At 41.4% G+C, this 17,046-nt stretch overlaps 1 protein-coding gene across 4 annotated transcripts in view; it reads left to right on the top strand.

Annotated features, from left to right (window-relative positions):
* Positions 1-17,046, top strand: part of OFD1 (OFD1 centriole and centriolar satellite protein) — an 89,184-nt gene that overhangs the window by 40,501 nt on the left and 31,637 nt on the right. The window contains exons 1-5 of one of the 4 annotated variants that reach the window (XM_047716431.1): positions 87-226; positions 649-747; positions 5,412-5,612; positions 9,229-9,297; positions 9,387-9,414. In XM_047716431.1, coding sequence (XP_047572387.1) covers positions 655-747; positions 5,412-5,612; positions 9,229-9,297; positions 9,387-9,414 — 391 coding nt within the window. In that variant the 5' untranslated portion in view covers positions 87-226; positions 649-654. Of the gene's footprint in view, positions 1-86; positions 245-648; positions 748-5,411; positions 5,613-9,228; positions 9,298-9,386; positions 9,415-17,046 lie in introns of those variants that run through there. The other 3 variants (XM_047716433.1, XM_047716434.1, XM_047716430.1) reach the window with 3 other exon arrangements.

Below are 17,046 nucleotides of genomic sequence, written 5' to 3'. Positions count from 1 at the left end.
AGGAGCTTCCGGCCAGAGGGCCCGTGTAACCCAGCGCGTGCGCCGTAGTACTCCCGACAAGGGCGGTTCCGTTTGGCGGGCCTCGGGGGAAGGCGGGCTCAACGCGGAGCCCAGCGAATTCCGGTTGGTACCCGGTTTTCTCTTGTTGCCTCACTACCGGTCCTCGCCCTCCAGCCGCGTGGGAAAGTCGCGTGTGGACCACGACCCCGCCTACCCGTCGGAACCAGTGAGAACGGAAGTGCGAGTCGGTTGGTTGGAGTTCCTAGTTCAGAGCGAGAGACAAAGTGTTCAGCTCCCCTGTTCTTCCCGACTGGCCCCAGGCAGAGACCGAGCCCTGAACGCCGGGACTCCTCCTGAGCCTGCAGCTCGGGCCGGGTGTTAACTCCAGCCAAGGCAGGACGGGCGGCGGCGGGGGGGGGGGGGGGGGGGGGGGGGGAGTCGGGGGCAGGGGAAGCTGGCAGCTAACGGCTCGGGTAGCTACACTGGCTGCTCCCCAGGGACCGGTGGAAACGTAACCTGTTGTTTGTTTTCTCTGTAGCTTTTCCCCTGCTCAGCTTCTTAGGGCTTCCCGGGAGGCCACTGGTCTGTTTTCAAAAACTCATGGTCCATCAGCCCGCCGGGTAACCCGTAACCATTTTTTTCTTCCAGTTCACTATGCGCCCCGAATCTGACGTGTTGACTCAAGATGAACTGCGAAAAAAGCTTTACCAGACGTTTAAGGATCGGGGTATACTGGACACGCTCAAGGTATCCGTTTTAGCCATATCTTTTACATAACTTTTACAAGTTAATCTGTAACACGCAGTCCAGATTTAAACACATTCAAGTCTTGGCTTTTAAAAAAGTAAGCCATAGTTTGTATTGCTAAGTTACATTTTTATGTTCCTCTGTAACTCTTTGTAACGGAACACGGAAGTCTTAAAAATGGTTTCGAGTTTGAGTGGTCTTAAAAGAGCATATTCAAATCATGGGTTTATTGGACTTATATTAAGGTGGTAGTGGGTAGCTTTGTAAACTGAACACATTCTAGTAAAGTTGGACTTGGTTTATAAATCTGGTTTGCAAGTCCTGAATTAATAATTGGTTTTGTAACCGTACTCACTTTTGAATGAAGAAAATAGACACCATATGGAAAACAGGAGGTGAACGATTTACGGGAGAATAATTTGGGGAATGCTCTTGCTTAAAATATATTGAAATGTATAAATATTTGGGCAGCAGATACTAGTACATACATGAACAGCAAAGAGTAGGATTAGCTCAAATGTTTTTATTACTATATACATTTCAAAAGTATATTTTGTATTTGAAATGTCAAATTAAGAGGGCACCTGGGTGGCTCAGTCAGTTGAGCCTCCAGCTCTGTGCTGGGAATGGGGCCTACTTAAGATTCTGTCTTTCCCCCTCCCTCTGCCCCTACCCTGCTCCTTCTCTTTAAAAGAAAGTGTTGAAGAAAAAGTGAGCTTTTAAAAAAATTTTTCTCTCTCCCATTGTCTTGGTAACTTAAATCTTGAGATTAATCTGAAAAATAGAGAAAAACATGGAGAAACATCATCGCTAATACAGCTACTAATTGACATAAGTGTCTTTTTTTTTTTTTTTTTTAAGATTTTATTTATTTGACAGAGAGAGTAGGCAGAGAGGCAGGCAGAGAGGAGGAAGCAGGCTCCCCGCTGAGCAGAGAGCCCAACTCAGGGTTTGATCCCAGGACCCTGGGATTGTGACCTGAGCAGAAGGCAGAGGCTTTAACCCACTGAGCCACTCAGGTGCCCTCCCCCGCTTTTTTTTTAAAGTAGTCTCCATTCCCCAATGCAGAGCTCGAACCCACAACCTGGAGACCAAGAGTCCCATGCTCCATTGAGTGAGCCAGCCAGACACCTCTCCTTTTTAATCTGATACTATATAGTGAACATTTTCCTGTGTCCTTCAGAGTTCTTTGAAATCCTCATTTTCAGTGGCACCAGGCTTGTCTTTGAATGTATGGGTGATTTATGTAGCCGTTCCCTGTTGAAGATTTACATTATACCCAGGCCGGCACATTCCTTCATTGACTCTCTCACTTTTTGCCTAGTCTAGGTTAAGTGGCATTACTGAACCAAAAGCCCGAGTTTTGTTTGTTTGTTTGTTTTAAGATTTTATTTATTTGACAGAGCAAGAGAGCACAAGCAGGGGGAGCAGTAGAGGGAGAGGGAGAAGCAGGATCCTGGGATGATGGCCTGAGCCGAAGGCAGATGCTCAACCATCTGAGCCATCCAGGTGCCCCCTGAGCTTTTTTTTCTTAAAGATTTTATTAGAGAGAGTGGGCGGGTGCCAGAGCAGGGGCAGGAGCAAAGGGAGTGGGAGAAGCAGATTCCCCGCTAAGCTCAGAGCCCTATTGGGTTCCATCACAGGGACCTGAGATCATGACCCAAGCTAAAGTCAGATGCTTAACTGACTGAGCCACCCAAGGGCATTTAAGAGCTTTAAGGCTCTCAGCATATGGGTCTTGTTCTAGAAAGATTATTAATAGTATATACTCCACCAGCAATTTAATAATGCTTATCTCTCCAGTGATCTTATCATGACATTTTTTTAAACATTGGAAAATCTTTAATATTCCATTGATTATTAATGAGGTTGCACATGTTTTCTGGCCATTGGTATGTTTTCTGTGGATTGGCAGTTTATGTTCCTTGCCCGTTCCCCCCACCCCAGTGGTGTTTTATTAATGTATAAGATTTCTTTTAATAGGAACTTAATTTCTTTTCCAATTTTGCAGCCATACTTTATCTTGATATTCAGTTCTAATTTGGTTCTAAATAGTGATGTACATTTTTAATATGGTCAAATCTATTTTTTTTTTTTTTTTTGCTGATTATTCTCAGTTCTCTAAAAGAACAAATACTCTTTATTTTTTAAAAAGGTTTTATTTTTTTTTTTCAGTTAACTCTGTAACTCACTTGGAATTAATTGTAGTGTATAGTGCACTAACAGGCTTTCTAATGTGGAATGATCCTTGGATTCCTGGCCATGGCATACTTTCTTTTACTGTGCTTCGGAATTAGATTTGAGAGTGTTTTATTTGTAGTCACAAATGATACTGATGTATCCTTATCCTTTTTAAGCTGTCCCTGTTTGGGTTTGGTATCAGGATTATGTTACCTTGGTTCACTTTACTAATGTGTATCTTCTAGAGAAATACTGTTTCCTTTGTGTAGCTGGCTGTTCAGTTATGTTATCCCAGCTTTACCAGTGGCAAGACAGATTTTTACTTACTAAGTCTGAGCTAATTTGTGTTTTCTCAGTTCAGTGATGGTGGCCTGAGTGAGAGTTAATTTTTAAAATTCATTGAGGGGTTGCCTGGGTGCCTCAGTGGGTAAGCCTCTGCCTTCAGGTCATGATATCAGGGTCCTGGGGTTGAGTCCCACATCGGACTCTCTGCTCAGTGGGGAGCCTGCTTCCCCCTCTCTCTCTGCCTGCCTCTCTGCCTACTTGGGATTTCTCTATGTCAAATGAGTAAATAAAATCTTTGGGGCACCTGGGTGGCTCAGTGGGTTAAAGCCTCTGCCTTCGGCTCAGGTCATGATCTCAGGGTCCTGGGATCGAGCCCCACATCGGGCTCTGTGCTCAATGGGGAGCCTGCTTCCGCCTCCCCTCTGTCTGCCTCTCTGCCTACTTGTGAACTCTCTCTCTGTCAAATAAATAAAATCTTAAAAAAAAAATAAAATAAAATTCATTGAAATTTTTAATGGCCTAATTAACATTCTATTTGGATGTTTGCAAAGAATTTCTGGTGAAGTACAAAGTCTGGTATCTACTAAATGGAATTTATCAAGTCTTTCTCCTTATTTTGAGTCTACTCTTAATTTCGGAGAGAGTTGTGCTGAGGCTACACAAGTTTCTTCTCTTCCACCCCCCCCCCACAGATATTGTACTTACTTCTATTTTAGGAACACTATTCTGAATCGATTTCCCTCTTTATATTGGCTGCTGGAGAGTCCCAGCCGGTTGTGGGATTCCTTCCAGCAAGTGATGGATGGCTTGCTTTTTGTGTTTGTTGAGGTGGGGATTCACCTGTAAGGTCCTTTGCTCCTCCCACCCTCTACTTTCCTTTCTGCTTCTGTCACTCTATCCTATTTCAGTATTTGTTTGCAAGACACCCTAAGTCATTTTTATTAAGCTGAATCTAAGTATATTCTTTACTTGTTACAAATTTAATTAAAGTACCTCTAAATTTTACTGGTGGAGAATGCTACAATTTCTCTCATTTTATTTCAGTTATGGAATTGTACTAGATGAGGCAGGGCATGCGTATTCTGTTAAGTGTAATTGTCTTTTTTTTTTTTTTTAAACTAGGAGACGTTACAGATTTTTATTTATTTATTTGACAGAGATCACAAGTAGGCAGAGAGGCAGGCAGAGAGAGAGAGAGAGAGAGAGAGAGGAGGAAGCAGGCTCCCCGTTGAGCAGAGAGCCCGATGTGGGGCTCGATCCCAGTACCCTGAGATCATGACCTGAGCTGAAGGCAGAGGCTTAACCCACTGAGCCACCCAGGCACCCCAAGTAGGAGACTTTAGACCTATACTAGGGTCTATTCTATACTGGTAATTATGTACTGTTCTACTCTTGAGCTAAAGGATAGAAAAAAGTATAATAAGAATTCCATTTGTTTCTTGGCTTGTATTCCATTAACATGAACTCATTAGATATCATTTACTGCTGAACCCCATGAGTCTAGGCAGTGTATTCTTAAGTTCAGCCCAAATGTATGTTTTCAGATGATATGCAAAATAGACTAGAACAAATACCCAGTAGTCGGAGTAATTTTGGGAATTTTGTTAAAACCTAGATGAATAATGTTAGTGTCACAACCTTGAGAAAATGACCCACTTTACACTATAATTTTCTCACTTATAAAATGTAAGAAAATTATTATACTTCAGTGTCTTGAGATGTAAATACCGTATGCAGAAGTATATCTTAATATGTTTTGGGGTTTACCGATTTCTCTCTTGCATATGTGATTTCCCTTTTGGGAACCCAGTTTTGTTTTGATCAATATGCCCAATATTTTCATAACCTTTAGTAGCCCACAGAGAGGTGAGAAGGTACAGAATTGTCTCCTGCACTTGATACCCTGGTGAAAAGCTGCTGAAATGGGCTCCTGGGGAAGTGAAGTTAGAGTATGCACGCGTTCTGGGAACCACAAGTTAACTTGGAAGTTGGTGGAAATGAGTTTTTTCCAGAACTCAGTGGGCTGCTTGTGTCACAGGGTTATCTAAAGAGTCGTTCCTAGCTTTTGGTCATGGGTTCAGAACCATTCTGGAAATAAAGTGCTAATTCATGTACAGATCTGTGTATCTCCAGTGAAATAATCCCGCTGAAATTTTTTCCCTTTTTTCATGTTTTTGTTCTGTTTTTTTTTGAACTAGACACAGCTCCGCAACCAGCTAATTCACCAATTGATGCACCCTGTGTTGAGTGGAGAACTGCAGCCCCGGTCCATTTCAGTGGAAGGGAGTGCCCTCTTAGTGGATGCTTCTAACTGTCTAGTAGCAGATCACTTAGAAAGATGTGGCTACGAGTATTCACGCTCTGTTTTCTTTCCGGAAAGTGGTTTGGCCAAAGAAAAGGTAAAGTTTTCCTTTTCTGTTTTTGAATTTTCTAATAACAGGTTTTTTTCTGAGCTAACGGGAAGTGTCGTACCCTAGTGGCCTATTCCTTAGCGAGCGAGGTCCATTTCTCAGTCATCTTTGAATTCACATCATACATTCGATCACGTAACAAAGTGGAAGTACTAAAGTTGATTGTTACCAATTCCTTGGAATCTCGATTAGTCTTTGGTAAAATTGTGATGTGTAGAATGACTGTTTTGGAGCTAGAGTTGAGCTCCCATTCGGTGTTGTCTATTAAGACTCAGAGTCATCATTGATGTTGAATCTGTTGTAAGATTGTTACTGTACTAGTCACAGTGCGGGTGTTACTTGTATTACAGATGAGGAGCCAGCCTCTGGAGAGGCGAGGTACTTTGCTCAAGGTCACATGTTTTGTAAATATCAATGCAGGGCCATAAATCTAGATCTCTAAAATGTGTTTTTCTTACTATGTTTAAGTCTCTTCAAATATTTCTGTTCCTTAGAATTACACAAGGGAAATGAGGGCTACAATAGTTTTTAAAAATCTATGGAATTCTTGGGGCGCCTGTGTGGTTCAGTGGGTTAAGCTTATGCCTTCGGCTCAGGTCATGATCTCAGGGTCCTGGGATCGAGCCCCGCATCAGTCTCTCTGCTCAGCAGGGAGCCTCCTTCCCCCTCTCTCTGCCTGCCTCTCTGCCTACTTGTGATCTGTCTGTCAAATCTTTAAAAAAAAAAAAATTAAAAATAAAAAAATCTATGGAATTCTCAAATACTAAAACACCTATTTTTACCAATTTCCTAGTTGCTTAATGTTTAACAGTGATGGTCGAGAAATCTAGTCACACTTGATTATTTTATTTTACTTTTTAAAAGATTTATTTGACAGACAGAGATCACAAGTAGGCAGAGAGGCAGGCAGAGAAAGGAAGGGAAGCAGGCTCCCCGCTGAGCAGAGAGCCCAATGCAGGGATCGATCCCAGGACCCTGGGATCATGACCCGAGCCGATGGAAGAGGCTTTAACCCACTGAGCCAGCCAGGTGCCCCAACACTTGATTATTTTAAAGGCTGATACAGCTGACTGCCTATTTCTTTTAGTAGACTTAATTTTTTAAAGCAGTTGAGATTCAGAGCAAAGTTGAGCAGAAAGGAAAATATCCTATATGCTCCCTGCTCCCACACATGCACAGCCTCCCCTACTAGCAACATTTTTTATTATATACTTGATTTTCTTTCTTTTTTTTTTTTTTTTAAAGAGGGGAGTGGGAGGGAAGCCTGGGTGACTCAGTGGGTTAAGCATTTGCCTTTGGCTCAGGTCATGATCCCAGGGTCCTGGGATTGAGCCCTGCATCAGGCTTTCTGCTCAGTGGAGAGCCTGCATCTCCCTCTGCCTGCTTGTGTTCTCTCTCTGTCAAATAAATAAATAAAATCTTTAAAAAAAAAAAAATAAAGAGGGAGGTGGGGAGGAGCACAAAGGAAAAGAGAGAATCTTAAACAGGCTCCATGCCCATTGTGGAGCCCTCAGCAGGACTCGATCTCCTGACCCTGAGATCATGGCCTGAGCTGAAATCAAGAGGCAGATGCTTAACCAACTGAGTCACCCAGGTGCCCCCATTATATACATTTTTTTTTAAGATTTTATTTATTTATTTGACAGAGATCACAAGTAGGCAGAGAGGTAGGCAGAGAGAGGAGGAAGCAGGCTCCCTGCTGAGCAGAGGGCCCGATGTGGGGCTCGATCCCAGGACTCTGAGATCACGACCTGAGCCGAAGGCAGAGGCTTAACCCACTGAGCCACCCAGGCACCCCCATTATATGCATTTTTGCCATAGAATCTACATTGTCACATCTTATTACCTAAAGTCTATGGTTTATTTTTATTTATTTTTTAAAAGGTTTATTTGAGAGTGAGAGTAACGGAGCAGGAGGAGGGGTAGAAAGAAAAGCAGACTCCCTGCTTGATCCCAGGCTCCAGAACCATGACCTGAGCTGAAGGCAGATGCTTAACTGCCTGAGCCACCCAGACACCCCTAAAGTCCATAGTTTAACTCTTGGTGTTGTTTCTCTATTTTTGTTCTTTATCTTGTCTATAATTGACTAAAAGTTCATATTCAGATGTTTTAAGAAAATAAGAACAATGTTAGTATATGAAAATTCAAATATGCTGTATTTATTTAACAACCAAATTTTATTTGTCGACATTAGGAGTTCTTATTTGGTCCATCAGTCTGTTAAGTTTTGTTTGTTTGTTTAAAGTAAGGTCTAAGCCCAAATGGGGGCTTGAACTCAGGACCTCAAGATCAAGAGTCCTATGTTCTACTGACTGAGCCAGCCAGGCACCCCTGAGTTTCCAGTTACGTTTCACAATTTTGCTTATTGCATGAGTAATAGTCAGTTACGCAGTTGTTATAGCAGTAGTTAATCTGGTTCACATACTTAAAGGTTCTACTCTAAACTTTTTTTTTTTTTTTAAAGATTTTTTATTTATTTATTTGACAGAGAGAGATCACAAGTAGATGGAGAGGCAGGCAGAGAGAGAGAGAGAGGGAAGCAGGCTTCTTGCTGAGCAGAGAGCCTGATGTGGGACTTGATCCCAGGACCCTGAGATCATGACCTGAGCCGAAGGCAGCGGCTTAACCCACTGAGCCACCCAGGCGCCCAAAGGTTCTACTCTAAAATGCTGTGCAGACGGGCGCCTGGGTGGCTCAGTGGGTTAAGCCTCTACCTTGGGCTCAGGTCATGATCTCATGGTCCTGGGATCGAGCCCCGCATCGGGCTCTCTGCTCAGCAGGGAACCTGCTTCCCCTTCTCTCTCTGCCTGCCTCTCTGCCTACTTGTGATCTCTGTCTGTCAAATAAATGAAGAAAATCTTTAAAAAAAAAATGCTGTGCAGAATATTTTCTATAAAGGAAAACCACTTGAAAACCTATCCATGTTCTCAGGGTAAACCTAGTAAATGATGAATATTGTAGTAGAAATATATATTAAGAACAGCCACCCAACAGGTACCTGGGTGCCTCAGTTGGTATCTGCCTTCAGCTCAGGTCATGATCCTGGAGTCCCAGGATCGGGCCCCAGCATCGGGCTCCCTGCTCAGCAGGGAGTCTGCTTATCCCTCTGCCCCTCACCCTGCTTGCTCTCTCGCTCTCTCTCTTAAGTAAATAAACAAAATCTTTAAAAAAAAAAAAAAACAACAAATAGCCACCCAAAATGTTTAAGACTATTTTAGGTATGCTTTAGTTATTCATTCTGGAAATGACAGTAAAAGTTTATTTATATTTTGAAGCAGTAATACCTTAAAAACTTAACTGCATTTGAAAGACCCTGGAATTCACACATGTATTCACTGGCTCATCACCTGTTAGAGTGTTTGTAATCTGTAAGGCATTAACCATTTAGACATGTTAGACCTATTGTCTTTAGTGTGTAATAGTTGGAGGTTAATTATGTGATCAAGAAAAATATTTTATCCTTGTGACTTCAATATGTTATCAATAGTATAAGAAAGTGCTTCAGTTTTATTTTAGCATGATCAAAATATTTTTTAATTTGGTCTGAACTATGATTCTTCAGAAATATCCTAGTTTATCATTTCTAACTTTTCTTTTCCTTAAGGTATTTACTATGGAAGATCTATTACAACTCATTAAAATCAACCCTGAATCCAGTCTCTACAAATCACTGGTAGGATTATTTAGTTTTTATAACCTGCTTTGGTCTGTTAATTTGTAACTGAACAGTTGAATAAAGATAAAAATTTTTTCTTTTAACAGATTTCAGGATTTGATAAAGAAAACAAAGGTAGGAGCCTTCATCTTTGTAGAAAATAGCAACATTTTTGTCATGTACTTTTTCCTGTAAAACTATGAAAGTAATAATATTGAGGGGTATGAGTAGGGAATTTAATATGAATTTGAGTTTCCATGCTGTGACAGTACCTTACCTTCTTACCTAATATTTTTAAAAGATTTTATTTAAGTAATCTCTATACCCAACGTGGAGCTTGAAATCATGACCCTAAGATCAAGAGTCACACGCCCCACTGACTGAGCCAGCCAGGCACCCCAATACCTTACCTTTTAAATAGAACAGTTCATCTATTTTGATAGATGTCAATCACTTCCCTAAATTCCACTCTTTTTAATTGCCCTTAGATACCAAAAAACCCCCAAAACTATAGAGTTGATAGAACCCTAGAAATGATGTGAAAGCTGCATTTTGTAAAGATATCCACTGTTGGGAACATTTCCACACAAGGAAACTAATGATTTTAAGGCTAGGTGTCTTTAATCTAGATCTCCCCCCTCAAGTACAGTTCCTAGATTCTTAATATTTGCTTAAAGAATGAAGTATCGGGTCAGTATAAGTGTTACATATATACTTTTTATTAAGTGTTTATATGAGCCTGATAAATTGCTTTATTCTTGGGCTTGATATTAACCTTCATAGAGTCCATAACATGCCAGACCATGAGCTAGACTAGACGATAGACTTTGTGGCATGAAGTTAAGCTGGTAACTTGGATGAAATGCATACTCTTTAGGTCTGTTGTAAATAATCTGTAATATTACATAGTGGCCCTTTTGTGTTGGTGAGCTCCAGGATTTTGTCTGTCGCCAGTATTGCTACCATCCCCAGTAGGGCATTCACTGAGAACTTAACTTTCAGCAAACATTTGAGTACTTAGTTTCTGCCAGCCATTAGTCTATGACTTAATTGCCTCGTCTCTTGGGAGTAATGTTAGCAGAGGACAAGTAAATCAGATCACAGGACATTCTGGAGTGCCTGCAAAGTAGGTCATCCATACTGCGCTTTGGTATGGCGAGTGATCCTATATTTGGTATTCCAAGACGGGACTGTCTAATGTCAATTTCCTGTAGTGATTGGGGGAGCACCTGTGTCTCTGCTGTCTGATATGGTCGCCGCCAGCCATGTGTGGCTGTTAAACATTTGAAATGTGGCTAGTGTAACTGAAGAATTGAATCTTAAGTTTAAATAGCCACACATGAATAGTGCTTATCCTATTGCCCAGGGCACGAAGATCTAAGGGATATAGCGTTTATCTGTACCTTTACTCCTTTCAGAAGGAAACTCAGGGCCTAAAGGGATATTAGGAAATAATCCACTTGTTACAGGTATTTCATATTCTCTTGAAAAATAGTTTTTCACCTTTATACACTGTCAAAATGCTTCTGGTTAGACATGTGGTTAAAAGCTCTTCCCGGCTTCACCCAGCCTCCTAGTATAGGTTCTGAAATTCAGAAAAACTGCATAGTAGACATGTCAGGCATCCTCATGTCAAAATTTAAAATTTGGGTAGAACTCTTTGCTGACACTAAAATAGCTATTGTTAAAATGAAATAATTTAAAAAATTTGTGGCTTCCAGTTAAGAAAATGAGAACATAGAAAACACGTAAGAAGATATTTTGTGTCTGTTGTTTAGGCCCTAGCAGAGACCTGTATATAGTTTTATTTTACTCTCTCTTTCAAGGGTGCTGGGTTGTTAAATGGCTGTAGTACTTTCCCCCTAGATTACACTTACCCATCCTTTCCATCCCCAACTTCTCAGAGATACTAATGCTGAGAAAAAAGCTGTGTAGAGAATTTAGATGAGGCAGAAAATTTAAACATTGGCTCTTTATTTTCTGGAACTTAAAATCTTTACCTGTGATGGGTAACACAGTAGCTACATATATCAGCAGGATGGAACTGTGAGCCCAGAAATTAGTCTATACAAATACAGTTGACCCTTGAACAACACAGGGGTTAGGGGCTCTGACCCCCACCCCCAACCAGGGCTGCTGCACGGTCCTAAATCCACTAGAATTGTTGACTCCCCCAAAATGAACAGCCTGCTGTTGACTGGAACCCTTACTGGTAAACTGTCAACACATATTTCGTGTGTTAAATATATGATATACCATACTCTCAAAGTAAACTAGAGAAAAACATATCATTAAGAATCAAAGAGAAAATACATTAGCAGTACTGACCTATATTGATTGAAAAAAATCCCCATATAAAGCCCGTGTTAAGGGTCAACTATATAATAAACTGATTTTTGATAAAGGGTGAAGGTATTTCTCTTTCTTTCTTTCTTTTTTTTTTTTTTTTTTAATATTTTGTTTATTTGACAGAGAGCTCACAAGTAGGCAGAGAGGCAGGCTTCCTGCTGAGTAGAGAGCCCGATGTGGGGCTCAATCCCAGGACCCTGAGACCATGACCTGAGCCGAAGGCAGAGGCTTTAACCCATTGAGCCACCCAGGTGCCTGGGTGAAGGTATTTCAAGGGAGGAATGATGTCTCTTACATACGTGGTGCTGGAACAGTTGGACACTCATACACAAAAACGAACCTCGACACAGACCTATCTTATATAAGATTTAAAATAAATGGTAGATCTAATTTTAAGTATCAAACTATTAAACTCATGTCAGAAAACATTAAAAAATGTATGTGACCTTCAGTTTGGTGATGAGATAGAAAATTAAAAGCATATATATGAAGAAAAAAATGGACCAGTTAGACTCTATTAAAATCAAAAACATCTGCTCTGAAAGACACGGAGCATGAAAAGACAAGCCCCGGACTGGGAGAAGATATTTGCAAAGGCCGCATCTCCTAAAAGACCTATCAAAAATATACAAAGAAGTCTTAAAGAGACAACACAGTTTAATAATAGGTAAAGGATCTGAACAGAAAAGTCACCAAAGAAGATCTAGAGATGGCAAGTAAGCATATAAAAAGATGTTCAATGGCACTTGTTATCAGGACAGTGCAGATTAAAACAACAAAGAGATCTCCCCATGCCCCTGTTAGAATGGCGGAAGTCCAGACCTTACAACACAAGATGTTGGTGAGGATGCGGAGCCACAGGAACTCCCATTCATTGATAGTGTCACTGCAAAATGCTGTAGGCGTTTGGGGAGATCGGTGGTTTCTCACAAAGCTAAACCTGGTCTTGCCATACCATCTGACAGTGATGCTCCTAGTTGTTTACCCAGCTGGTTGAAAAACTTAGGGCCACATAGATCCCCAGACAGAAATGTTTATAGCAACTTTATCATAATTGCCAGAAATTGGGAGCAGCCAAATTGTTCTTGAGTAGGTGAATGGGTAAACAAGCTGTGTACGTCCAGACAATGGAATACTGCTTGGCTCAAAGGAATGAATTGTCAATCCATGCCAAAACAAAAGCTGGGGCACCTGGGTGGTGCGGCTGGTTAAGCGTCTGACTCTTGGTTTTGCCTCATGTCATGATGTCAGGGTCCCTGCGACAGGCTCCTTGCTCAATGGGGAGCCTGCTTCTCCATCTCCCTCTCCCTCTCCCCTCTGCTTGTGCTAGGGCTATCAAAGTCTTAAAAAGCTGAGAAAAAAACAGATGAAACTATAGAGCTGTTCAGTGGGTTGGTGGTTGCCAGGGATTTGGACGGAAGGGGTGTAGGAGGTTGAATAGGTGAAGCATAGGGGATTTTTTAGGGTCCTGAAGGTATTTTGTAGGATACTATAATGGTAGGATGTATACCTCTATATATTGGTCAAAGCCTGTGAAACTTTATAGTACAAAGGCTGAACCTTAATGTATGCAAATTTAGGAGGTCAGGTGATCCCAGGATGGACTACAGACTGTGACCAAACCAACTAATAACCTCACGGGAGGGGATGGGGAAAAAAAGAACCTGAGCTTGACCAGCTTTGGAAATGAAACTGTGAGGCTAAAAGCAAATGAAACTGTATATAGGCACCATGTTCAGGGTGATAGTTATTTCTCATGGAGGTACTCGTTAACAGTTTGAAAACCATTGTACATGTGTGCTGGAACGGCACAGTTAACCAGATGGGTAGTAGAGGGTGAGCGCCGAGTTTCTCAGCGTTTGGAGAGTGCAGCTTCACGGATCAGTAAGGGGAAGAGGCTGGAATGATCTGTGTGGGAATGGATTTGTTGGAGCCCTCAGGATAAGCTCAAGTTTAGCTTAATATAGATGCAGAGGATATACAGAGACATTTACAGATACGTGTCTACACAGGTTAGTGGAACACTTAGATTTCCTTGTTCTGGAGGCTGAGAGGGCCTAGAGGCCGTGACACCCCAGTAGCCACGAGCACGCCTAGTGCCCCGTTTGGAGCACTAAGATTTGGATTCCAATACCATTCTGTAATAATAGGAGCCAAGGCTGCCGGGAGCAATGGCTGATTCCAGGACTGGGGCAGAGAGTGTACAAAATGAGCCTGGATCTTTTATAGTGCTAGATGAAAGGAAGGGCTTAATTAAAAAAAAAAAATCCACCATGAAAGACCTTCCAAAGACCAAAGCTAGAACAAATGGAGCAACAAAATAAAATACTGGATTATATAAAAATGTTACATTATCACAGAGGAGTTGAAATACAATGTGTAAAATACCCCTGGGTCCATACCAATGTAAATGAATGCTTGAATAAATGAGAGTAGAGAATTCCTTCTTAGAGGGGATATATATATCGGGGAGGGGAGGGGGGGAAGTGAACTAATTAGGGGCCCTCGAATAGTACTACGGAAGTGGGAAAAGGTGACCATTCTTCACCTAGAATGAGTGAGGGGGAAGAGCACACCTCGGAAGATTATCTACTGCAGGATCTCGAAGAACATTTCTGCAATATGCCTACCTTTTCTATAAAGGCAGAGCAGACACCCTGAGCATAATAGTAGCAGGAAGGTGTGAGGAGAGGACAGGAGGACTGGGAGGAAAAGGTCCGGAGATTAGTGGATGAGCCCAAGAGGAATTGCAAGCAATGGCTATGAAAGACGGATGTCGGTCACATTAGAGGAAGTGAGAAACTAGATTTTAAAATCTCTTCAGAAAAGGGTAAAAACAAAACGGCCTTTAACTTGGCTGATACAAAAGCCAAGTCCTTCCAGCTGTTTTAAGGAACAAAAAACTTCTAAATGTATACTCATGGTTTAAAAAAAGTTTCAGACTATTCAGAAAAGTATCAAGTGAAAGAAAAGTGGGAATTGCCGCCCGTGTTCTGTAATCTCCCTTTCTGCTGATACATAGAATGAGAGGTTCATCCTGCCAGAATTTTGTTTATGAATGTGGTAGTCTGTGTGATTAAAACACACACATAATCATGAATGGGATCGTATTATCCTGTTTGGCAATTTGCTTTATTCACTAACACTTCTTTGTATATTCAGACTAATTATTTTTATTTTTATTTGTTTTAAGATTTTATTTATTTATTTGACAGAGATCACAACTAGGCAGAGAGGCAGGTAGAGAGAGAGGAGGAAGCAGGCTCCCCACGGAGCAGAGAGCCCGATGCGGGGCTCGATCCCAGGACCCTGGAATCACGACCCTTGCCGAAAGCAGAGGCTTTAACCCACTGAGCCACCCAGGTGCCCCAGATTAATTATTTTTAAAGAACATATTTAACCCCTATTGGTGGAGATTTTATTGTTTATTGTTTTGCCACTGGAAGCAATCGGTATGTACAGCACACTGTGCGCCTCTGGAAGTACAGCTGTGTAAATTTAGGAAAGTGGAATGATGAGGTCAAAGGGCATGTGCATTTGAGCATACACAGACCCCGACAAAATTCGCTCCCAAGCGAACGAGCATGTCTATTTCCCCATTCCCCTGTTTGGAAGAAGTTGACTTCAACCCTCATGGATGACTGAGAGGTTCAGGAGTTCAGTGGGGGAAGTCACTGCACATGTGGTAGAAAATAGCAAGACAACTAGAATTGGAGCACGCAGATGGGACTGAAGTGCTGCATCCTCAGGGTCAAACTTGAGCAGATGGGTTGCTTCTTACGGATGAGCAAAGGAAGTGGTTTTTGAGACGAAATCTAGTGGCGAAGATGCCATGAAGGTTGTTGAAATGACAACAAAGGGCTTACATTATTACATAAATGTAGTGCCAGGTTTCCAGAGGATTGACTCCAATTTTGAAAGAGGTTCTACTTTGAGTAAATCATGTGCTACAGAGAACTCGTGAAAGGAAGGGTCAGTGTGGCTGACTTCAGTGTTGTCTGGCTGTTGGCCACAGCCACCCCACCTCCAGCAACCACCACCCTGATCGGTTATCAGCCATCAACACCAAGGCAAGACCCTCTCTACCAGCCAGACTGTGTGTGACTGGCCAAAAGCTCAAATGATGGCTAGCATTTTTTAGCAGTATTTTTAGATTAAGATAAGTATGTTGCTTTTTTTAGACATAGTGAATGCTATTGCACACTTAGCAGACTCGAGTTATAGTGGGAATATTACTTCTGTATGTACTGGGAAACATTCATTAGACTTAATTCATTGTGATACTCACTGTATCGCACTGGTCTGAAACTGAAATGGCAGGATCACGAAGGTATTCCTGTTTGTTTTTAATGGATGTGCCCCACTTAATTTAATGCCATAATTGATGAATCCAGCAGCATTATGGACAATGCAATCACGAACATTATTTTATGTGTGTATATATATGTATACACACACATATACACACATGTATATATATTTATATGTATATATATATATATATATGTACACACACATTTTTCAACAAAAATGTATTTGTATAATAATACAAAATGCAGAAATTACAGCTTGGTGAAACCATGAAAAAATAAATGTACCCAGGAAATACCTCCCAGTACAAGAAATAGAGCAATGCCAGCATCCCAGAAGCCTCTCTTGTATTCTTCCCAATCACTACACTTTCCCTGTTTCCCAGTCTTCACTGCTATTCTGCTGTCTAGCACCGTGGATTGTTAATGCCTGTTTTTACACTTTATGTGCATGGGCTCCTGCAGTATGTCATGAGTATGGCTTCTTTCTTTCAGGGTTATGACGTTGATTCAAGACTACTTTAGCATTGGTTTGTTCATATTAATTGCTATGTATTATTTCATTGAGTATACTGTTATTTTTTTATTCAATTATTAATGTAGTGGTATATTAGTTTCAGGTGTACAGTGTGATGATTCAGCAATTCTGTATATTTCTCAGTACTAATTGTAGCAAGTATACTCTTAATCCCCTTTGTTTCACTCATCTCCCCACCCACCTCCCCTCTGGCAACCATTAGTTCTCTGTATTTGAATCTGTCTCTTTTTCCTTTGTTTTTCCACTTATTTCTTAAATTCCACATGCAAATGAAGTCATATGATAATTGTTTCTCTGACGTTTCACTTAGCATTATACCTGTACGTCCATGTTATTGCAAACGGTAAGATTTCATTCTTTTTAATGGCTGAGTGACAATTCTGTTGTGTGCGTATCTTCTTTATCCATTCATCTATTGAGGGGCTCCTGGGTGGCTCAGTGGGTTAAAGCCTCTGGCTTAGGTCCTGATCTCAGGGTCCTGGGATCAAGTCCCGCATCAGGCTCTCTGCTCAGCAGGGGGTCTGCTTCTCCCTCACTCTCTGCCTGCCTCTCTGCCTGCTTGTGATCTCT

Source organism: Lutra lutra, chromosome X (genome assembly GCF_902655055.1).
Source record: "Lutra lutra chromosome X, mLutLut1.2, whole genome shotgun sequence".
NCBI classification, from domain to species: Eukaryota; Metazoa; Chordata; class Mammalia; order Carnivora; family Mustelidae; genus Lutra; species Lutra lutra.
This window is presented reverse-complemented; position numbering and strand designations above follow the sequence as displayed.